Here is a 24,406-nt window from a genome sequence, read left to right on the forward strand (position 1 = left end):
CCAAACCGCCCCCGTGACCAAGAGACCGTAAAAAGAACGCGCGGGACGCGAGGGGAGTTTGTATGTGATTACCTGTCAGAAACAGAGCCCTTCCTCCCCTCCCCTCACCCGCGCCGCTGCCGTCCCCGGGTCCGAGCCGCACGACCTGCTGCTGCTCGCCCTCGACTTATTAATTTCAATAATTGCAGCAGCAGGAGAGGGAAAATAATAATATTTTCCCCGTCGGCCTCGGCGGGGGCGGCACGACGGAGCCAAAGGCGAGATCACATGAAAGCAGCGCAAAGCCGATACATCATCAGCGGCGGGGCGCGATTTCTCATAACCTGGTTGGTGCGGGGGCCGCGCGGACAAAGCGAGCGTGGCGGGGCGGGGCGTAGTGGGGACCCGAGGGGCGGAGGAATTTCAATTCATCGCTCTATGTAGTAGTCCCGATGAAATCGAAAACATTTCGCTCCGCGGTGGCGGCGCGGCAGCTGAGGTCTAACTAGGAGGGGCGGGCGGGGGCGGTGGCAGTAGTACCACCCCCAGCTCGCCGCCGCAGTGTGGCTCTGCAGGAACACTGTAATCCTGCCTGTGCTCGGGATCACGGTAGGAGTACAAGTTTTAAGGATGACACCGAAACAGTGGAACGGTCAAAAAGGAAAAGTCAACCCCAATCTTCTTTTTTCCCCCTCCGGTGTGGTGGACAGTGGCCTGGTCGGCCAGGAGAGTGGACTCCCGCACCACGTCCCCGTCAATGACTGGCGGAGACGGGGGGCCTCCCCCCCGTCCTCAGTCAGCAGTCTGAGCGCGGCCTGACCCGACCGCGTCGTCCCCAGAGATGGACGTGACGGGAGGGAAGAAGGGCACCGCCGAGCTCCGCGGGGGAGAGAGAGAGAGGGAAAGGAACGGACCGAAAGAAAAATAACTCACCTCGCCGCCAGGTCGCGGTGGACGAAGTTGAGCGTCTCCAGGTAGCGCATGCCGGACGCGATCTGCGACGCCATGTAGAGGAGCGTGTTGAAGTCGACGGCGTGCTCGTCGAGCTGGTCCAGGGGGGCGCGCTCGCGCAGGAAGCGGTGCAGGTCGCCGTGCGGCAGGTACTCGAGCGCCACGCACAGCGGCTCGCCGCGCGAGCACATGCCGAGCACGCGCGCCAGCCGCGGGTCCTCCAGGGCCGAGAGCAGCCGCACGTCCTTGTGGAAGTCGGCCCTGCGCAGACAAAAAGCAGGCGAGTTAGCGAAAGAGTTCCAAGTTATTGCAGGATCGGAAAGAGCGCGCAGTAGTTGAGTAGAGGGGTGCTCCATTTAAAAAACAATCAATGAATATGCAATCTCCAAACAAATCAGAAAAATAAATGAAAATTCAATAATACCAAAACAACTGAGAATTTATGAAAAATCAGGAAATTAACAAGAAAAATTATAGTTAAATATAAAATGGGGTGAATAAAGAGAAATCGAGAAAATACAGATAGATCTGTGTACGCTTTAATTTTAGAGAAAGGGGGGGATAATGCGAGTGGGTATCTTTTTCAGGTCTTAATTATTGCGATTGGCATTTTATGCCATTCCCACATTTTCCACTCTTCGTTTTCCTTTCGATAAATTGAACAATAGTGCATTGCATCAAACAGTGGGCGCATTTTCCCGGGGAAGGGTTTACGACTACGGTGGTGGTGGAGGCCGAGTCGGATAACAACAATCACGGTGAGAAATACGCTGATGGAGGCAGCTCCGGGGCAGTAAAGGGGAAAGAGCCCCCCCCCCCCCAACCCCCCTTTCTCTCCCAGTGGGCCAGGCGGGCAAAGTCGAGTCAGCCGGCAAGCTCCGGAGCTACTATTGATCTTTGTAATTTCGCAGAGGCGACGAACGGACCGTCGGGCTGGGCCCGAGGGACGCCCCCCCCTTCCCCGCCCATCCTCCCGCCTTGCCCGCGAAGCGCGCGCGGGCGTTTCCTCCTAAATGAAGAGAAGCAGAGGGGCGAGAGAGAGAGATAGAGAACGTCGCACGACGAGCTTGGGGGGGGGGGGGGTAATTCACGAAAAAGGAATGGGTCGTGCAAATATTTGCACGGTATAAGGCATTCGCCACGCCGATCCGCGCGCGGCCGGAGACCCCTCCCTCCCCCTCTCTTTTCTCTCTATTAGCGCCCCAGTTCTGGCCCGACAGGAACAGGTGGTCGCGGTGGACCCCGCCAAGAAGTACCCCCCGGCGGAAGGATAAGAGGGTACTCTCTCCCTCACACCGAGGGCGAGGGGAGGGGGTGAGTGGTGGGGGAAGTCTCAGCATCCTGTTCTTTGATTCCCTGCTTCTTCCTCCCTGGACATAATGATCAATTCTCCCCCGATAGTAGCTGCGAAATTTACTCCCGTCGGGGACAGCCAGCAGGGTGGCTGGCTGTAAAGGGGCCCCGCAGCAGAAGGCAACGGAAGGGACGAAGAGGACAGCGAGTAGGGGGGAGAGGGGGAAAGGGGGGACCATAAGGCTCCTGAGGTGTGGAAAAAGTGTAACAAGAAGTGACGGGGAGCCGCCGGTTGGTCCAGCCCAGAGCAGCCCGGGGGGCGGTCCGCTCCGCTGCCCTTCCAGCCCCAATTAATGTTGACCTTTATTTGCTGACGTCGCCCGCCCCGCCTCGCCCCGCCTCGGACATGACACTGACCGGTGACCGCCACTCTCAGCGTCGGCGTCGTCGTCGTCCTCCTTGCCGGAAAAAAAGCAGAGCGCCGAGCAGCAGGAAGAGAGGGCGGCGTCGCGTGAGGGGCCGGCGGGGCACTCGGGAGGGATCAGCACAAAAATATCGCGCTGACACGTCAATCCCCCTCCGTCGTCGCTGTCCCGCCCGGTCCTCCGGATCCCCGGCGCTAATCCCGTTAGTCCCTTTGTCGCCGGCCGGTCCCGAGGTGTGAGAAATGTTGTCGTCGGGTGAGGGCCGAGTGAATAGGGGGGAGGACGATGAAAGAACCAACCGCGAAAATAAATTAAAGTGATTCAACAGGGCCGTCAAAGACAAGGAAAAATAACACAACGGTCGGAGGGAGAGAGTGAGAGAGAGAGAGAGAGAGAGAATCTCCCGACGACGACACGACCCCCTGCAGTGTTTGGTTGAAAGAAAGTAGCCCTCTCTGCTTTTGTCCATCCAGAGAGGACCAACGGGAAAAAAAACCTCAGGGAGGGAAAAACAGCAACGGCGGGTAGGGCAAAAGAGGAAAACCGAACAAAAACAATCTAATAAGGAGAGAAAACTATGAAAGGAGCAAAGGAAGGGACAGCATCTTCTTGGAAGTTTTATCTGCAAACACCCGGGGGGCAATAGAGGATCCTGCTGCTGCCCTCCTCTCCCAGGAGAGAAGAGTGGGGGCTCTGCAAGGCGTGACCTCACAGATTTACGCCCTCCAGTCGGTGATTTTCATGCAACCTAGAGGGGGGGGGGGGGAGAATGCTGGATCGATAACTACCTGAAACAGGCTTACGTATACGTCGTGGCTTCTGTTTGAGCCTCCGACCATCTCTGATCCAATGGCAAAACATGTGCTTGAGGAGGTGCTATACTTACTTTTCCTTCTCGCCGGCGCCCTGATTCAGGAACTTGACAGCGACCAGCCGCTTGCCAAGAGACGTGGTTGTCCCGTACTCGGGGATGCCGTCGGCCTCGGCGACGTACAACTGGATAGGGCGGGAAGGGCAAAACAATGAGTACAGGAAAAGGAACACGGTGATAGGCGGAACACTGACCGAAAAGTGAGGAAGCAGACCGACTTTGGGCAAGAAATTTTTCATTTAAAATGTGCATCAACTCACCGTGCCGAACGCCCCCTCCCCGAGCCTGGCCAGCATCCTGAGCCTGTGCCTGGGGAACTCGGGCACGGCAGTCTGCAGGCGGCGCTTCAGGGACCGCAGGACGTCCTGTTGGTGGTGGGCAGGTGACTGCAACAGACAACAGGCGGGCAGAGTCAGACCGGGTGCGCATCTAAATGTTTAAAGATGTTACTACTTTCCGGTATTTCTACCGAAATTTCTACATCTCAATCGCAATTCGAATATGACAAACCCCTAAAACGCCTAAAACTCATTGGTTCAGACAGTTTGGCCCCATTCCCGTGAAAACGCACAAGTAGGAAATTTACCTATCAAACAACGGTTTGAAATTTGTTTTCAACTCTCCCATTTCAAAATTTATTTTTTCTCGAATCATCTCAAACTTTTTCCAATTTTTTTTCTGGAACAGTTTCAATTTTTTTCCGGAAAAATTTTGGGTTTCTATTTCTATTCCCTACTCGGGAGGCACTCGTTGCGTTTATCGGCCCCTATCTCCGAACCTGCACCGGTGCGCGCCGCGAGGGTAGGCCGACCCGCCCGCCGCACAGCGCAGTTTGGCTGCATAACCACGGGGCGCCCCCTCCTCCCACATCTCCCCCCCGGCGTGACAGTGACAACTTCTTTGAGGGCTAGCGCGGGGCTTCTAACAGTTGCGATTATTGAGTTAAGACTTGAAAAATGTAATAACCGAATCTATGCCCCCCAAAAAAACGGTTCGGCAGCCAGCCCTTTTTATTAGCGTTTGTGGCTGAGCGCGGAGCAAAGCAGGTGTTGTGGGAATTTGGAGGTCGACGCGCAGCAGCAGATATCGGAAACCAGAGAGCGAGAGAAGTAGGGGGGGGCACCCGCGCAAAAGGGGAACGCCTCGCCCCGCGCCCCGCGCGCTACGCTGCTTTGTGTGCAAAAGTTCCACTGTTTATTCATTTGGCGGGGGAGATGAAAATGGACGGAAATATGCACACAGCCAGCAGACCATTGTGTGTTGTGCGGCAGGCACTACGCTTTGTTCTCCCGGCCGCCCGGAATTTTTAATTAAAGGCCCGTATGGCTCGTCAGGGAAGGGTCGAGGAGCGTAGCAGAGCGGGGCGAGCGAGAGAGGGAGAGGGGATGAGAGTGAGAGAGAGAGAGAAGCCCTACTCCTGCCGGCCGGGTGGGTCCCTGCCCCAGCAGCAGGCTCACCTCGCAACCTCGCCCCCCCCCCACCCCCCCCCTCCTCCACGGCACCTTCGCCCTCCTCCCCACCCCCTCATTTGGCTCCTGATCGTCGTAATGTCCGGGATTCCATCACCATCTGGCATTTCTGCGCCAAGACGACGACGACCCAAATAATATATGACGTGTGGGTCACCTAACGAAACTGGCGAAAATGCTCGAACAAAATCGAACACGAAAAAGGCGCAGTACCTGGCACGATGAATTGCGAAGCAAACCGATCAAAACCTATGTGCAACATGGCAACTGGCCCTATTTCTGGTAGCTGTGAGATGCGCCTTGGTGCAGGCAGTCCCGCCCGACGGCCCCGTCCGCCAGCCCACCCTCCTGCTCCCGCGCCCGGCGCAGCTCGGCGCAGCGCCGCATCAAGCCTGGGCGATACGATCCTCTTAAATTAATGCGTTCTTGTCAGACGCGCTAACTTGTGGCGTGGCGGCGGCGGGACGGCGAGGCCGGGCCGGGCTGGGCCTGGCCGCGCGCAAACCGGCTTTTGTCCTCGGCGCGTAAATTAAATTTTGAGCCCCGAAATGGGAAGGGAAAAGGGACACACTTCTTGGCGACGAGGCCGAATTTTCATAAAGCCTTCCTCCTCCACGCAGTCTGGTTCGGGGCGGGGTGCGGCGGGGTACGGCGGGGCGGGGCCCCTGATAGCGATACGTCATCATTAGGAGGACGGCCCGGCGTGGCGCAGCGGCACATTTGAATTGATTGCGGCGTGGTGGGGCGGGGCGGGGCGTGGTGGGCGTCCCGGGGCGCGACGAGCAGGTCCCACCGGGGCCCTCCTCCCCCGCTGCAGGAGGAGCCCGCCGAGGAGCAGGAGGAGGAGGACCCGCTGAGCGCCGCCGCCCAAAAAGACAGACGAACGCGTTCGAGGACAAACCGGCTGTCACTTAGCACGGAGCCGCCCGACACCGCCGCCGCCGCGCCGAAGAGGCCTGACAAGAAAGAGGTGCCTCTTGGCGGAAGTAAGCGCACCTCGGAGACTGTCGCTCTCTCTCTCTCCCTCCCACGCCACCTTCTAGCCCGCCCGACTTCGCGCCCACTTTAATCTCGACGCAAAAAAAAAAGTGCATCGGCGCACACGGACGGGTCTCACTTTTCTCTTCCTCCCTCCCCTCGCCCTTTTGATTCGAATCAGTCACTCGCCTCCTCCTACCATCACCCCCATTATTACACACCATCTTTAGCGCCGCCGCCACCACCGACCTGCGCCTCTGGCAGTCACCGGCACCATTATCTGCGGGAATTTCTTTTTTCGCGACATTGTGAGAACCCGGGGAGCGGCAGCAGGAAGACGGCGGCGGCAGCGGCAGCAGCAGCGTGGCTTTGCTTTGGGCTCTTTGCTCGGCCCGGGCTGAGCCGGGGGCCCCGGGACTCTTATTGGTCGAGTCTTGAACTGAACTGAACTATACTAACATAAACTGAACTATACGAGACCATGACGCTCGCTCAATCCCACCGGACGATCACACCGTTTCTTTGGGCTGCCACTACAACACAACCATTTTATTTTGTGAGAAAGTAATTTTTGAAAAGACTAAGGAAAGTTTGAAAATGTGTGGTGAAGATGAATTTAATAAGTTTAAATTCGCTGAGCATAACGTTTTGTAGTTGAGGTGTCGTTTTGAAATAAAAAGAAAAGTTTTTAAGCATTTTTTTTTTGTGTGTGGTTGGTAGTGTTATGTTTGCTGTGTAGTGGCGTAGAGTGGCCGCGTAGCGTTTGAATTTTGATTGTCTTCCCTTCCCTCTGCCATGTGGTGAAGGGTTTGGCGGTTATAAGTTCATTTATATCTGCTTTGTTATTTGTAATCTTTGAGTGTCATACAATGGAAAATCAGTATCCTGTTGAAGGTGGTTCTGGTAATTTTGTGAAGCAAGTATGTACTGGTGGCCAAATTAAAGATGTCATTAATATTGTAAGTACAAGTACTGTGGTCGTGATGGTTGAGTTATTGTGAATTACATTTTGTGTTGAAAGAAATCATTGCATTATTTTAATTGTGCCTATTTGTTTATTGAAAGGTTGATTGCAATGCTGATAATGTTGCTGGTAGTACACTCAAAGTTATTGTTCAGCAAAGTGAAGCAGATTGTAAACCTGAGTGTGATGATAGTTCTGTCAGTGTATCTTCTGCATCTTTATTATCTATGTATGAAACTATTATGTTTTCTGAGAGAGCTGTTCATGTTAGAAAAGACTTGTTTGAGGTTTGTCAAACGTTTTATATTATGTATTATTTTCCTTTTACTTGTACCTATTGGTTTCAGCAGCAGATTAATACTTTCTTGTTTTTGTTATTTTCTTAAATTTACAGGTTGATTGTGCTAGGCCATTGTTTGAGGACTCTGAAACCAATGTAACAAATATTGTAACTAATCTATTGAAGAGACGCAAGATCAATGCAAAATGCTGTGCTGTGAATTGTTCATCTAAAGATTGTTCGGTATTGTTTTATTTCCCTTGTATCTATAAGAGTGGTGTGAGAGAGAAAGTATTTGATGCTCTTAAAATTCAGCAGTAAGTTAGTGGCATTATTCTTGAAGTAGTATTATGTTTGTTTAATACATATTTAATTTATTTTATTCAGGCTAAAAATTTGGGTGATGTTATCTGGCAATTTCTCTCTTCTTCATCAAAGGCCTGAAAATTTGCATAAAACTCATTTTCTTTGTTCTGGTCATTTTGATAATAGTCAATTCTCTGATTTGGAAGTTTTAACATTGCTTGAAAATGCAGTGCCAACTGTGTTTCAGTGTAATTCTTTACCTGAAGATTCTGTTGATTTTTTGTTTTTGAGATTACAGTTATTTGCAGGTCAGTAAGAGTTATTCATTTGATTAATATGAGATGTTTTTTTAATTGAAAATATTGCAATAATGCGATGTGTTTGTTCTTCAGATAAGGTTCGGTTTTGTGAAACAGTATGTGATCGTATGACTGTTCATGATTTGTTTCAATCTGACACAGTTAATTGTATTGACCAGGTAGGTGAATACTTGGTTTATTATATCTTTACAAGTATGAGTAAAATCTGTTTATAAGATTTTTGTCACTTATTCAGGTTAAAGCTGTTTGTGATTTGACTGGATATTCAGATGTTGAACTAATTGATTGGAAAGATGAACTACCATGTAGTACTGATAATAATGAAAAAGAAATTATTTGTGATGAAATGAATAATGTTGAAGTAGTTAATGAGCTGATCAGCTGTAATGAAAATCAAAAATGTGTTGATGTACAGTCTGGTGAGAGTATAGTTAAAGTGCCCAAAAAAACAGCAAAAGGGCGAGTGTGTTGTGTAGTTAATTGTCAACATGATCCGGACAATCAGTCTTTGTTTGCTTTTCCAAAATTAAAGAAAGGTGATTGTTTGAAGAAGGAGGATGTTGTTAGGTAAAGTTCTTAATCTTTTTATAAAAGTTATTGTTTTAGTGTTCATTCTTTGATTTTTTTAAAATTCATTTTTTTCATGGTTTTAGATTTGGACTGTGGGTGCAAAGGTCTGGTAATGTGGAATTATTAAAATATAGTCCGTACTCGTTATGCACAAAATTTTTTATGTGTGGTGGTCATTTTGATGGCACTTGTTTCACAAATTTAAGAAGAAATAGACTGCATACTGGTGCAATACCAATGGCTTTTGATTGTGTTTCATTACCTGATCATGATCTTAAAAATTTCTTGGATCCCTTGTTGACAACAACAGGTAGGAATACTGGCTTGCAAATTATTGAAAGTATTTGTTTGCATCAATCAACATAATTGTTTTATGTAACTATATTGTAATTTTCAGAATTTGCAAACCCATTATTAGAGGTTGAAGATTTCAATTTGGCAGTTGAATTTCAGCAATCAGTTGATTTCATTCAATGGTTTACTTGTGTGGAATGTAAAGAAAAACATTTGACCACTGTGAAAAAATGTATTCATCGAACAAAATGTAATTTATTTCAAGAAGCAAATAATATGGATCCTGGAAATGTGCCTGTAGAGTTACAGGATTTATCTTTTGTTGAAGAGAGATTAATAGCAAGGGTTCATCCAGTAATATCTGTGTTTAAGTTAAAAGGATTGCAATATGGTTATTCAGGGAACGTTATAAACTTTTCTCAGGATGTTTCTGAATTTGCCAAAAGTTTACCTCATCGTATTGACCATTTAGCTACTTTAATTAATGTTAAATTTGAAAATGGTGTAACTGAGCCAAAATATTTCAAGGTAAGTCTGATAATGCAGTTATATTGAAAGTAATTTGTCACATTATATCTTGATTTTAAAAAGCTATTTAGTGGGTTATGCAAATGATTAGTTGTTATTTGTCTGTTGTGGCCAAAGAAGGAAACGAACCACAAATTTGTTTTAGTTTTATCGTATTAGTTATGTTTTTGTTTTTTTATTAGGTACGAGCCAAAAAGGTGTATGATGCTTTAATGTGGCTCAAAAGAAATAACAAATATTATGCTGATATTTCTATCAATCAAGAAAATATTGATTTATTGCCTGATGATGGGAATGTTTTTCAAAATGTGTCCAATTTTAATGCTGATATTGATTGTGAAGTTAAAAGCAGTGATTGTGAACTGAATGACATCAATGAAGAAACTGAGAGTAATTCTGGTTCAGAAGATTGTAATTCAGTTTTGGATCCTGATGGTGATGACATTCAACATTCAGGGGTACCTTTTATTCATAAAGAGAAAGTTGATGACCTTGTTATGAATAATGTATTAGATTGGCCAGCCATGAATCCAAATCCAATTGATGAGTTTAAAACACCTGGGTACATAGCGTGTGCTTTTCCTACATTATTTTGTTATGGTTCAGCTGACTTGCGAGATGCAAGAGAGAAGAAAGTAGATGCTGCAGATTATTTTAAACATTTACTTTTTTACCATGATGAGCGGTTTGCTCGTCATACAACATTTAGGTTTTTTGCCTTGAATTCATACATGCGTTGGACTGCTTGTACCAATGGTTCAATTTTCATTAAAAATAATACAGAATTTGAAAATATTACTGTGGCTGATTTGAAAGATTTAATGAAGACTAATCCAAATATAATGAAGAAGATTATGTACCAAAATTCCAACATAAGAGGTAGTAAGCCTTTTTGGGCAGCTAGATCAGCTGAACTAACTGACATGGTGGAAAATTTAGGCTTACCAACGTTTTTTCTAACTTTGAGTTGCGCTGATCATCACTGGCCAGAACTTTTCAGAATTCTGACTGGCCAAGATGATGTAACCAATTTGACTGAAAAACAAAGACGTGAACTTATTCAGAACAATCCTCTTGCAGTCGATGCATTTTTTCATGAAAAATTGGATATATATATTGACAAGGTGTGTAGTATTTTTTTAATTAAATTTTTTGAATTATAATTTAGGTAATTTTGAAACTATATTGTGATGTGTGATGTTTTTTGTACTTGTGATTGACAGGTGTTGAAGCCTAAGTTCAAAATAAAAGACATGTGGTACCGTATTGAATACCAGCACAGGTATGGTTTTTGAGTTATTTTCTAAAATAATGTTTGAATTGATAGGTATAATTTTGTTATAATGTATGTTTGTTTCTACAGGGGTAGTCCTCATATGCATGGAATATTTTGGTCGGAGGGAGCTGTAGATGTGTCAAATATTGATCCCACTGACAGTGAACAGTTACAAGAAGTTGCAGATTATTTTAGTTCTTTTATTACTGCAGTCAACCCCGATCCAAATTTTAATGCTTCGACTGAGCACCCATGTAGAACAACATATTGCTCCAACAATCTAAATCCTGATGATGATTTAGCTCATTTGCTAGTGAAAGTCCAGAGGCATAAATGTTCACCTGACTATTGTCAGCGAATGAACAAAAAAACTAAGAAGAAACAATGTCGCTTTCACTATCCATTTAATATAGAAGAGAAAGGTGTTATAAGAGTAGATGATGCTGGTCATTTGAATTTTTTTCCTGCTCGGAACGATATGTATCTCAACAAGTTCAATCCTTTTATTTTACGTACGTGGAGAGCTAAAATGGACATTTCTCCTGTATTATCTAAAGCTGCATTATTACAATATCTTGCCAAGTACATTTCTAAATGTGAAACAAAATCTGTTGCATTAAATGAGTTAATAGGCAACATACTTTCCACTTGTGGTGATGATGATGAAGTACTTAAACCTTTAAGAAGGTTGTACATAAGAACCTGTTCTGATCGTGACTATTCTGCACAAGAAGTGTGCCATCTTTTATCTGGTAGGTTCATGTATTACACAGGTGCAAGATCTTTTATTTGTATTAATTTTTCAAATGAAGAGTGGACTTTAGTTCAAAATAACAAAAATGAGAAAATTGGATTGTCTTCTATTGAAAAATATAGAAAAAGACCGAGTCATTTAAAAGATGTGTCTTTATTTCAAGTTTGTCAAAATTATAATTTATGTACTTGGTCCAAGAAGATTAGGAAAAAAAAACATTGTAAGAAGTTTTTCTAAACTCAAATTAGGCTCAAATAATGAAGAATATGAAAAGTATTATAAACAACTTGCACATTTACACATTCCATGGGATGGTGAATGTTTAATTTTGCCTGAAGGTTCTTCTTGGTCCAATCTGTGCACTTCTAAAAATGTTTCACATCAACACCAGTTGAATTTGAATGTTAGTTCTATGGAGCAATTACAAAATGAAAATGATTTTGAAAAAGAAGATGTTGGTGATGAAGATCATAATCTAGATGAAGCTATGATTGCATCTTTGTTGGCACCTAATCAAAGTGTACCTGATATTGAATTAGGATTAAGACCAATTGATTTACAATTTGATTGGTCTTGTGCCATTAAAAAGTATGAAAACATGGCATCAATAAATGAGTTACAAAATTTTATTCAAGTTGCAAAACGCACATACAACAATGAAAATGCCAATATAGAGTATTTTGATATTAATGAATATCAATTGAGCAGTGAACAGTTAAATGTTATTGCACAAGTGAACCAACAGATAGAATCAATAAAATCAAATCAACTGAACAATTGTTCTGTACCCTTTAAAACAATAATTCAAGGAAAAGCAGGTATTGAGTTCATATTGTATTAAATTGGTTGTTATTATTACTTGGTGTTGTAGGTATTGTAACTGTGTTGTTTGTTACAGGAACAGGAAAATCATTGATTATTAAGTATATGACATATAAAATCAAAACTGAACTTGGATTTGATTCAATAATGCTATTAGGTCCTACAGGTGTAGCTGCTTTGAACATAAAGGGTGAAACTGTTCACTCTGGACTTCATATTCCTGTTCGTAAACAACAATTTGCTGATTTGAATGGTGAAGCAGCTAAGAGACTATCTGATAAGATGAAGAATGTGAAATTTGTAATCATTGACGAATATTCAATGATTGGTTGTTCTTTACTGCATATGATTCATGAAAGGTGTTGTCAGGCCAAGGGTAATGCTGAACCCTTTGGTGGATTGTTTATTTATTTAATGGGTGACATTCGTCAACTTGCTCCTATTGGTGATGACCCGTTTTACCGTTGCCCAGCCCCTTTTGGTATGGGTCACAAGGGAAAGCTTTTAATTCAAGAATTTGAAAAATGTTTTATCTTAAAAAAGTGTTTTCGTCAGAATGACAACATTTTTCTTGGTATTTTGGACCGGTTAAGTGTTGGTGAAAGCACAATAGATGATTATGGCATTTTATCTCAGCGGTTCTTTACTAATATTGGTGACATGAAGGATTTTGAAAATGCTATGCACCTATACTCAACAAGAAAAATGGTGTCATATTTTAACTCAAATGTTTTAAAATTGGCAAAAGACCAAGAAGGTAATGAGAAACCTATTGCTAAAATTTGTGCAAAACACAATAGTAGTGCAGCTTCTAAAGCATCAGTGGACACAGCAGAAGGCCTGGAAAAGATTATTTATTTGTCAAGAAGTTGCATTATTATGCTCAAAAGAAATTTTTGGACTGAAAAAGGACTTGTCAATGGAGCAGTTGGAGAAGTTGTTGACATTGTATACAAACCTGATGAATGTCCTCCAGAAAATTTTCCAGAAATGGTTATGTGAAAGTTTCCAAATCGTACTGGCCCTGGAGTTGGTCCATTAAACTTGGTGCCAATCCCATCTGTTACAGCGTCTTGGAGCACTAATGGTTATTCATATACCAGGCAACAGTTTCCCCTATCAGTGGCTTATGCTATAACTATAGCTAAATCTCAAGGTGTAACATTAGAAAAGGTATTATAACATTAACATGTTTTTAAATGAATAGCAAATGGTATGAACGGTTTTCTTGACAGTACATGTAACTTAATCAAATGTTATTAAATAGGCAGCTGTTGATATAGAAGAGAAAGAGTTCCAATTGGGTAATGCATACGTAGGGATGTCTCGTGTGAAAACTTTAGCAGGACTTGCATTGGAACCTTTTCAATTCACCCGCATTTCAAATTTAAAAAACTTTGTTGATATGAAAAGGAGGAATGAATTCGAAAAGTTTCTTAAATTGTTAGAAACACGTTAGGTGGGTGAGTTGAAGTTGATGTTCTTTTTGTTGCTGCTTGTGACAGGGTAATATATACATCAACAATTCATATACATACATATATACATATAGCAAACAGACTTCAGACACAAAAGTGACAGATATTTGTTTTTGTTTTGTGAACGCAAAGACTTCTGCTTCTTCATAGTCACTTGTTGAGTACGTTCTAAAAGTCTGAAATGCTTCCACCTAGGTAATACAACATTAACTAACAAATAAATACAACTTACACAGTTTAAAAAATATATATTTAATACAAATTTCCCGTCAATGTGTTTTTGATAAAATATTTGTTAAACTGTGTAGGTTGTAATAATATAATTGGTGAAATTATCACTTGTATGGAAGCGTTTCGGAATCCTGGAACACACTCAACAAATGACGATCGTGCAACAGGTTTCTTTCGCGTCGCGATCACTAATAGCTGTCACTTTTCTGCCTGGACTGTCACGGTAAGGTGTCATTTTCCGATTTTCCATTGTGTGATACGCACACGCACCACGTGCTGATTTTGACGGTTGGATTGTACATTTGACATGTGGGTTTGTCTCCAACATTTGGTTCATTTTTATTTCGTGGTTGTTAAGTCTTGACATGAGCTAACCTTTCATTGCACGTGTAGTAATTTCGTCATTGTACTGCTGCAGATGTCTTTCCTAGAGTCACTTGCTGAATTAGCTGGAACAACCCACTTAAACTCCGTGTTCTCTAGAGCGTGGCAACTGCCTGTGAATGTGAAATTTAGTATTGTTCATGGAGAGCGGGTCAAGAAGAACAATTCAGAGGAGATGGCAAATCGAATCATTGTCAAATACAATGAGAATTCAAATTTGATGATTTATGTGTCTGGCAAGTTGGGCAGACTCGATTCAGCCAGATTTACCCAAATGAACGCTGATTTGAAGGCTGGAATTGAATTGTATCTTGTATCGTATGGTGGAGTAACATATGATCAAGTAGTGTGTGACATTGTTGGAGCTTCCTCCAATCTTCCTAAATATGATTGTAAGTGTTTGATGGCTAATATTTTGGTAGAATTCTTATCAGTGCGGTTCCTTTCCCCTTTCTTGTGTTTTTTCGATTTTGACAAAGACACGACAGGAAATGGAATGGAATGGTATGGACTGGATTGTTTTTCTGTTTGTCTATTTGTTTGCACTACAACTCAAAGACATTGTGCTTGCGATTTAATGTTTTCTCAAACATTTGTGTGGTGTTCAATTTAGTTTTCCAGTAAAGCTGAAATGGCTGAAATGTAGAATAATGCATAGAACAAGAAAACAGAAGTAAGCATGTGAAAGCATGGTGATTTCTGTTTTCTTGTTTTCTGCATTCTTCAGCATTTTAGCTTTACCGAAATGCTTTATTTGCAACTAATTATGTTTCTTTATGTTTAGATTCTGTTCATGTAGTACAGAAATCTACGTCCGATGGCAAGCCTTGTAAGTATACTTCATTTTAACAGTCCATTTTTATTATCAATGAGTATTTCATTAACGTTTGTTTTCTTTTACAGTGACTTGTGCTAATTGTGGGACCGTTGGCTTTGCTGGTTCGCCTTCCCCAATGAAGCGGCAGCGATCTTCTTAGTTTGTCACTCTCTTTTGATTTCCTTTTTTTTTTTTTTTTTTGTTTGTGCTCTAATGAAGTAATTTAGAGTTGGCTCTATGCCTCAGTTTAATTTTTTGTTTGTACGTTTTTTGTTTGAACGTATTGTTCGAATTGACAATTTGTTATTTATGTCTAATATCTAAATAAAATAAAACAATTTAGATCCTGCATGTTGTACGTTTATTATTATCCATATTAATAATTACCATATTTTGAAGCTGAAATAGTCAAGAATTGGGGGGAACAAGAAAATAAAGTGTGCTCTTGCACAGTTATTTCTTTATCAGTATTCTTTTAAGCTTTCTGAAATAATATTTTTTAGTTTTACATGAATTTCGTTTTTATTGAACAAGTGATTTATAAAACTGTCACAACTTCTACATTTTAACACCAAATTTCTTTCCTATTTTTTTTCTTTTTCTTTTTCACTTCTACGAGACCATATTGGCCTAGCCAAGAGCTAGTTCTATAGATGGTTATGGGCCAGGCGCTGCTGCTGCGCTATGGTGTCGGCGGAGCGTGGCGGGGCGAGGCCTTAGGGGTGGCTGCGCTGCTTGCCTTCCTTTTCCCTCGTTCTCCTCCATTACCGACCGCGTGTCGCCAGCCCACTACGCCCCGCCCCGCCCCTTGCAATCACGCCCCCGCTCCCCGCCTATCCCCCCCCTGCTCCTCTCTCTCTCTCTCTCCGCCCGGCCGCACCTCGCGGACACACCACCGAGCAGAGAGAGTGCCGGCCGAGAGGGACCATCACTCAATCACACACACACCGCTATGCAGCAGCAGCAGCTTGCTTAGAGACGGCCCCTCGCACGTGCGGCGCCACATTTATTTCAATCGCAGCGCACCCTCCCCCCACCCCTTCCCCTCCCGTGCTATGGTGGGTATATTCTTCTTGGTTAGCGCTCAGATCATCCATCGGCAATAACGATACGAGAGAGACAGAGCTAGAGAGAGAGAGAACGAAAGGGAGAGAGAGAGGGGGCGAACCAAAAAAATGGGTAAATAGAAATAATGTGCCACCGGGGCTGGCTGCCCCGCCCACCCAACCCCATAGCAGCGGCGTGCGGCTAAACTCGCGGCCAAGGCTTCCGTGTACGGAATCAGTTACGCGGTGATGGTATGGAATTTTCTTACCCCCCCCCCCTCCCTCACCAACCACCCCAACCTTATTTTTTCCCCGCAACCAACTCCTTTTCCCGACCATACCTTCCATTTCCCCTCCACCTACCTTTACCCCGCCCCCTGCTCCACCTTCATATCGCAAGGCGCTGCCGGCACAGGCCTCCTCTGTACGGCAGAGGGCGCGCCGCAGTGCTACCCCCCTCTCCATCCTCCCCCTCTCTCCCCGTTTCTCCTTTTACCCTTCGCCAGCTCGTTAACCTACTAATTAATTTATTGGTCCCCACAATCACCATCGCACCATGCATCACATCTCCACCACCACCCACCCCCCTTGCCCGCTCCAAAGTGTGGAAGGGCGCACGAGCCGAGCCGAATAAGAACGCGCCCACCTCGCGCCGCGCACACTGGCAAAAATATTTCCGCCAAAGGTTGTGTTTAACGCGTTTTTGCTTTTCAGCAGCCCCGGCCGCTTAAAAACTTTTTGTTCCTTGAGAACAAAACATTTAGAGACAAGTTTAGTGCGTCCAAAAACTTACGGTCTGGAGACTAAATGTTTAATGCCCCGCGCATAACATGCAGGAAACTTCTCATACACAAAATCTCTCACACACTCGCATAGGAGGTACTCACCGTTCTGCTCTTGGCGTCGTCCGACCGCGACCCGTTGCAGGACGAGCTCTTGGAGAAGAGACTGCCCTTGTCCGAGGCCCGCGACGACGGCAGCGGCAGCGCGGCCTCGGGGCTGAGCAGCGGGATGCCGCCGCCCGACTCGGGCACGGCGTAGTCGTACGTGGTGTCTGCAGGGAGGCAGAGGAGGCCGGGGGTGAGACCAGGCCGACCAGGCGGGGCAGCAGCGGCGGCCGCGCGGGGCGCGTACTCACCGGACGGGGTGGAGGCCGACTTGCTGGTGAGCTGGTCGCCCAGCTCCATCACCACGGTGCTGTACGAGTAGTACGGTGCGTACTTGAGCGCCTGGTACGGCTCCTGGTAGTCGTCGAGCTTGCCCTCGAGCAGGTGGTCCATGTCGCCGCCGAGGCCGCCGGGCGGCGGCGGCGCGCCGTGCACGTGGCCGTAGCCGTCGACGAGGCCGCCGGCGCCGACCTCGCGCACGCCGTAGGCGCCGCTCAGCGTCCCGCAGCCCGTCGACGAGCCGCCGGCGCCGGCACCGACGGCCTTCTCCGAGGCGGAGAGCGCGGCGTGCGACGTCGGCAGGGCGCTCTTGGAGTTGAGCGGCGAGGCGAAGCACTTGCGCTTGCGGTGCCGCGACACGATCACGAAGATGACGGCCGCCAGCAGCAGGATGACGGCGATGAGCACGCCCATGATGACGGCCATGTACGTCGAGTCCTCGTCCTCGGCCGAGGCCACGGGCGTCTTGGTGTGCGGCCGGTCCTTGGCATCTTTCTCGACGTAAACGTCCCGCTGCTGGTCCGTGCTGTCGCCCGTCTCGGCCGGCTCGGGCGTGAAGTTGCCGTGCGCCACCGCTGCAACAGAAACAATAACGCCAAGGTCAGACGGACAACAGCGACAGTAAATAGCACGAGGTCCAAGCGTACACAGATTTTTCTGTTCTTAGGGAAAAAATAAGATTAAGGAAATTCTGGATTTAACTTGAATACAATTTTTTCGATTTTTTCCTATTTGTTTTGGCGGGTGTACATTTCTTTTTTTAGAGTGAAGAACTCCTCGGATAAACATGTTACACGGCTCGCGCAGCGGGCGGCACCCCTCGCGCGCGCATATCAGATGGACTGCTCTGCGGTTCTGTGCACACACCAGCTCGCGCCCACCACCCCCCACCGGAAACCGCCGACTAGTAGTGGTAGCGGCAGAACCAGTGCTGATCTCGCATACAACGGCCTGCAGCAGGGGTGTAGGCCTCCATGACGGCCTGCTCGGGGGAGGCGGAGAGCTCTCCCCGCGCCCCTTGCTCCCGCAGACCGGATGACAGGACCCGCAGCCCCCCGGCGCGGCGGCGGCGGCGGGCTCCATCCGGGGAGGGCGGGAGAGCAGAGGGGAGGAGAGCGGAGAGGAGGGGAAGGGAGGAGAGCGACCGGTAATCGCGTTAGGCACATGCCAGTTAGCGCGCCACCGCAAACCCGATTCGCCCCCGCCCGGGCCCGCCCGCCGCTTAACCGGCGTATCTGGAGCAGAAACATGCTTTACCGCTGGCTACCAGGCTAGCTATAGCTAGCTAGCTACCGCTGCCACACCACAGTCTCAGGCTCAGGCCGGGCGGCGGCAGCAGCGGTGCGGAGCGCCTGCAGGGTAGGCAGTCCCGTTGCGCGCCGGTGCGCGACGGGCGGGTATCTGGCGCACCGGGCGGCGTCCGGGCGGCTCACACCGACCGGGCGGGCGGGGGGCAGGCACCGCGCGAGACTGCTGCACCAGCTTCTCCAACTCCTATTTCCGTCTCTCTCTCTCCCAGCGGATACGCCCAAAGGTAGTAGAGAGCAGGGGCAGGAGACACTGACCTCTCTAACAAGGGGCGCCGCCCCACCTTTAATAAGCTGTACGAATATTTGCGCAACCTCGTTAGGGGAACCCCCCCTTATTACAACTACCAGAACAACTGTCAGCCCCGCCCCGCCCGTCTCCAGCAAGGCGCGGCATTACAATGTCAAATAAGATTAGCCGCCTTCACAAGGGCCCCGGCCGGGGGCCTGCCTGCCTGCCTCTGCCGTGCCCGCCTGCCAGGGCACGTAAAACAAACTTCGTTATGTGACGACTCGCGCCGCAGCCAGTCGCCACCGAGGGAGAGGAGAGGGACGGGAGAGAGAGAGAGAGAGAGAGAGAGAGAGAGAGAGAGAGAGAACAGTAGGGTGGGGGATGAGGGGATACTCATCGTGGGGCGGTTCGCGCAGAGATTGAAGATGAATGAAATGATGGAGTTTGTGGAGCGGCAGCGTTAGAGGGAAAGAGGGGGGCGGGGGGAGAGGGGAAACGAGAAAACAGAACGCTCGGCCGGATGTCGACATACGAAAAGTCTCAGCCAGCAGCAAGATGAGATGGCTAAGTTGGAGACGGTCTGCTCCTCATCGTAGGGATGAAAGAAAAGAAAGGCAGGACAAAAACAACAATAACTATAACTCGGAATAGAGGATGCGCCCCCCCCCCTCTCCCTCCGGGGGGATTGTGCCAATTTCGCGCGACTTCGACGCGCAACGGAGAAATCTGCTCAGAGCAACAACTTATATTCATCGACCTCCTCGTATACACACATTAATGGCGTATGGACTAAACGCGGGGCGCGATTCCGAGTCAGGCTCCTCCATATTAGTTGGATTCAACCTTCTGATCCCGTGCCCGGACCATTAGCGGACCTACACCGTACACCGCGTCCAGTGCGTCGTACACGCCTTTGCAGCGCTCCCGAACTCCCTCGCTCGCTTCCAAACTCTCTCCCTCTCTCGGCTTGGCCGACGCGTGTCGGCGCGTGGCGATCCGTAAGTCTTCTTAGCCTGCCCTGCTCCACCTCCTCGGCAGGCGGCGGCGGCGGCGGCTTTTATCAGGGAGCTGCACTATTAGTGGCGCCCCTCGCAGCGCAAAAAGTAGTGGCGGTGGTAAGCAGCTTGGAGAGGACGAAGGAGGAGAAGGAGGGAGAGATGAAAGGGAGCTGCTGGAGCAAAAAGAACACACCAACTGCTCCGCTGCAGCCTCTGTCCGACTGCCTCCCTCTTGGCCGACGTCATCGTCACCCTCCTGCTCCTGCACCTCGTCTTTCAGTTCACCCCCTGCTGGGCGCGCGGTGCGCGTGCCAAGGGCAGCCACGACGGCCTAACCAGCCTGGCCCCGACCGACCGACCCCATGGCCGATATGACAAATTGAAACTTTCGGTCGGCAGGGGCGGGCGGCGGGTGCAGCCTAGTCAGCCCCGGCCGCGCTGGCACCGCACCCACCGACCCTTTGGCACTTCCCCCGCGGACGGGTGCCAAACCCGCCAGAACCTTATTTCGGCCAGGTTCACAAACGCACACACACACCGGCCCACTTCCAAGAGGGGCGGCCCCCACAGGCTGCGCTGACCCCCCTGGCGGCCCGGAGCAGCAGCTTGGGCCCGAGACTGGCTCTGGCCTTAGCGGTAAGCGGCTTGTCGGCGACTTAGGCCCCTGGACCTGCTGCTGCTGCGGCAGCGGCAATCTTTGGCGGGGTGCGCGGGACTGCGTGGTGCGGCCCGGGCGAGGATCTCGCAACTCGACCGGAAAGCAACACCTGTCCAAACGACCCACGGCCTGTAAGTACCGAGTTTGGCGCCCCCCAACAGCTGCGCGCTTCACAATAAACAGCACAAATAACAGCACCTCGACGCCGTGCGCTCGCCAGCGGCGAGCGGCCAGCCAGCATCCGCGTTGAGTCGGGTCGCGCACGACGCAGCACCACGATGTACACTTTTTGCCCCGAATCAACCTCAGATTTACGTGGTGGAGGCGGAGCGGAGGGCACCCAGGCCGACGCCTCATCGGTCCCCCGAGGGCGACCGCTATGCGACAGGCCATCATAGCGGCGAAGCAGTGAGTGCGACAGAGAGCGATATAGGTGGAAACGGCGCGAGAAATATGAGGCCGCGATCAAACCTTCCTCTCTCGCCCATCCACACACACTTTTCACTCTCTCTCCCTCTCTCTCTCTCTCTCTCTCTCTCTCTCTCTCTCTCTCTCTCTGCGGTGCAACCGTGCCACACGCACCGCTGCAGGCCGTCCGCATTTACAACTCTATTCATAATAACTAGTTGCCACTGTGGGGGTGGCCCCGGCCGCCCCCGGCCCGTCCCCGGCTGGCCCCTAGCCAAACACTTTAACTCTCCCCTTCCCTGCCGCCGCCCCCGAGCAGGGCTCGTCCCCCACTATCGAGCACGGCACCTGCACTGGCCTTAATCCCACCACCCACAACACATAACGCTACCAAGCGGCCACCGCACCACGACCCCGGCGACCCCCCACCTCCAAAACGATTTATACACTCCCGCACGAAAAAGAAAAAAAAAAGATTCAATTTAAAAAGCGGGAAAACAGTATGCACACAGACAAAGGCGTCGGCCCGATCTCTTTCTTTTTAATTTCTCGGCACTCCCCTTCACCCCATCCCGGTGGGTTGTTCCTTCTTCACACCTTCCCTTCCCCGTTAATAAATAACAAGTCCAGACGGAGAAGCCCAGATTATGCAGCGGTCCAACAGTAACACCCAATTGCGCGCACAACACGGTGAGGTAAAAGAAAGGGGGAGGAAAAAGAAGAGGAACACCGAAAGAAAGTCAAAGAATAAAAACAAAAACTGACGCGCGCGCGCAACCGTGTTGTTTTGTGTTCAACAACAGCAGTAAACGCGTTCTACCGCTAAAAAAAATACGCGCGAGTGAAAAAGACTGAGCAAGCAGACCACCAAGTCTGCAGCCCACTGCTTGTTTGATATTCAAATTTGGCCAAACTTTTTCGAACACGCGGCTAGTTACAGAGAAAAGAGGGGGAGGGGGGGGGGGGCTTCGGCGCGGCGTCGCCCCGATTCCAAGATAATTAGGGCAAGCAAGCACAGTGGCGGCGGCAGTATTAGTAGTAGTGGTAGTCGTCGTACAACTGCAAATGTTTCCCCAATGAATTGCTAATTGCTCATTTAAATGCAACCTCTCTGGCGCCAGAGCACACGGTTTACCGCGACTACTACTGCCGCCGACACAACAACGGCCGCCACCTCCGCAGCACTACAGGGCCGCACGCGCGACGCGGCACCGTCCCCGCCGCCCCCGCTGCCGCCCCCACCGCCCCCGCCGCTTCCAGCCCACCAGGCAAAAGGTAATCGAATCAGCCGCAGTCAAGAGGCGCCCGCATCTACTTCGAGGTGGTGACAATGGAAACAAGCCACACATTTTTGAGAGTTTTTCGTGACAGAAAATATCTTGCCCATTATAGTGAAACAATCGCCAGGAAAATTTTCTGGCAATTTCTATGTATTTTCTAGAAAATCTATAGTGACAAAAACATGTTTTTATTTTTTGATCTTTAAGAATTTTCCCACAAGAACTTGACTACCCCACTTCTACTTTCTTATCTCACATTTTTTTTAGCTTGTAATTTTATTTAAATAATACTCACATGAGTCGAACGAAATCTCCGAGATGAGCATCCACTTGGCGGCAAAGTGGAGCCGCAGCTTGACGAAGCGGCCCACCCGGTGGTGCAGCTTGATGGACACGTTGCGCGAGCTCTCGAAGATGCGGTCCTCCATGGTCGTGTACGTGATGGGCTGGCCGTTGAAGTGGCGCCCGCCCACGCTGAAGAACACCTGCGCCTCGGAGAACACCTGCACACAGACAAACAAGCACATTATAATATAATCCGTGAGCGGGTGGGCGGGCGGGCAGTCACCTCCAGCAGGGGCCCAAATGCTCGACACTCAGTACTGCATATTATGGCGAAACATGAAGCTATGAGAGAAACATTTACTAGGGTACTAAACATTTAGTCCACAGAGACCAAACGTTTTGGTCAGGCTAAATTGCTTGCTCCAGGAACAAATGTGTGGTTGCCTGGTTTCACACCAACACCCTATAGACTTAAGTTATAAGGACTAAACATTTTGCGGCCGAAATAACAAAGTTAACAACAGTCTAACGGCAGCAAAAAAAAAATCAGTTTAGCAGAGTAACATTTGAAACACAATCGGGAATTATTTTTCCCAACTGTGACGCACGATCAGGTGTATAGCAGACGGTCTGGCGAGCTGCGCCCAGCTATGCGCTGCCCACCCTCGTCGCGGTAATTGTTTTTCAACACAGCAGCGTCATTTGGGGTAGGTCGCGTCACAAAGGCTCGCGTTGGCCACTCGCGCGCGCCAGAGAGAGAGTGAGAGACGATGCACGCTCGGGAGAGGGAAACAAGTGAGAGAGAGATGGACAACAACATCAGGCCAGCGCACACTAGTCGGGACGCTGTGGGGAAATTTTGGCCTCAACTTTGCATTTTGAGTTAGAGATTTGAAATTTTGCACAGTTGTGCTTTAGACCCTACTGAACCTATATCGAGGAGGAGGCAAAACGATTTCGACCCCCATCCCCCCCAAACCCCCCTCCAAAATCTCAAATTTTGCATTGCACGTCACTCACGTACGCCTTGTGCTAGAGACTCCATTTCGACACCAATTTGTGCGTAACCCCCCACTTCAGTTCAGTAGTGCCAATGAAATTCGTGCATCTACCCCCACTTACCCCCGAACCCCCTTTTTATCTTTATTTTACTGTTTTAACGGGATGTTTCCATGAGTTTCTTGTCTCATCGTCATTTGCCCGCTTGCATATGATCAGGGCTGGACAACATGCTTTTGCGCATCCAACATCACCCTCAACGTACCCCCTACCCCCTTTAAAAATACCCCCACAATGTCCGAATCCCCGCCTTAAAAGAGCTTGTACAGTGGCGTCTGTACGTTAGTGAGAGTACCTGTAAAGGGGGTAGGGGGTATGATGGGGCCGACATTGAAAACCTAAGGGTCTGCTCTTCTAGCTACCTCATGTAAAAGCGAGCACATTACAATGGGACAGCAACCTAAAGAATCACTCCGCTCAAAGTGTCAAAGAGAAATATAAAATGGGGGGTCAGGGGGTATAAGTGGGGGTAGATGCACGAGTTAAACCGACGCTACGGAATTGAAGTTGGGGGTTACGCACAAAATGAGGTCGAAGTCGAGTCTCTAGCACGAAGTGTATAAAAGCGACGCGCGATGCAAAATTCGTCTTAATGGAGGGGTGTTGGGGGGGATGGGGGTTGAAATGCATTTGCCCCCCACCCAATGTGTGTTAAGTGGGTCCTATGGAACACCTGTACCGATATATTCACTGTGTGTGCTCAGGCATAGGAGAAAACCGCGTGTCTCTAGCTTTTCTGGCGGGGATTCGGACATTGTGGGGGTATTTTTAAAGGGGGAGGGGGTACGTTGAGGGTGATGTTGGATGCGCAAAAGCATGTTGTCCAGCCCTGATCATATGCAAGCGAGCAAATGACGATGAGACAAGAAACTCATGGAAACATCCCGTTAAAACAGTAAAATAAAGTTAAAAAGGGGGTTTGGGGGTAAGTGGGGGTAGATGCACAAATTTCATTGGCACTACTGAACTGAAGTGGG

General features: G+C 48.3%; 1 protein-coding gene and 1 long non-coding RNA gene across 2 annotated transcripts in view; one reads left to right on the forward strand and one right to left on the reverse strand.

Moving 5' to 3' along the window:
* The window catches only part of LOC113213639 (discoidin domain-containing receptor 2-like), a 61,406-nt gene that overhangs the window by 3,777 nt on the left and 33,223 nt on the right, over positions 1-24,406 (reverse strand). Inside the window, exons 2-7 of the mRNA XM_052270748.1 lie at positions 22,381-22,588; positions 17,175-17,777; positions 16,924-17,090; positions 3,780-3,905; positions 3,535-3,644; positions 913-1,191 (exon numbers count right to left, since the gene is read on the reverse strand). Coding sequence (XP_052126708.1) covers positions 913-1,191; positions 3,535-3,644; positions 3,780-3,905; positions 16,924-17,090; positions 17,175-17,777; positions 22,381-22,588 — 1,493 coding nt within the window. The remainder of the gene's footprint in view (positions 1-912; positions 1,192-3,534; positions 3,645-3,779; positions 3,906-16,923; positions 17,091-17,174; positions 17,778-22,380; positions 22,589-24,406) is intronic.
* LOC127750125 (uncharacterized) lies at positions 14,808-15,339 on the forward strand. Its single transcript, XR_008011524.1, has 2 exons — positions 14,808-15,002; positions 15,077-15,339. It is a non-coding gene; the product is annotated as an uncharacterized LOC127750125 (long non-coding RNA).

Source organism: Frankliniella occidentalis, unplaced genomic scaffold, assembly GCF_000697945.3.
Source record: "Frankliniella occidentalis isolate FOCC.00 unplaced genomic scaffold, Focc_3.1 Scaffold136, whole genome shotgun sequence".
NCBI classification, from domain to species: domain Eukaryota; kingdom Metazoa; phylum Arthropoda; class Insecta; order Thysanoptera; family Thripidae; genus Frankliniella; species Frankliniella occidentalis.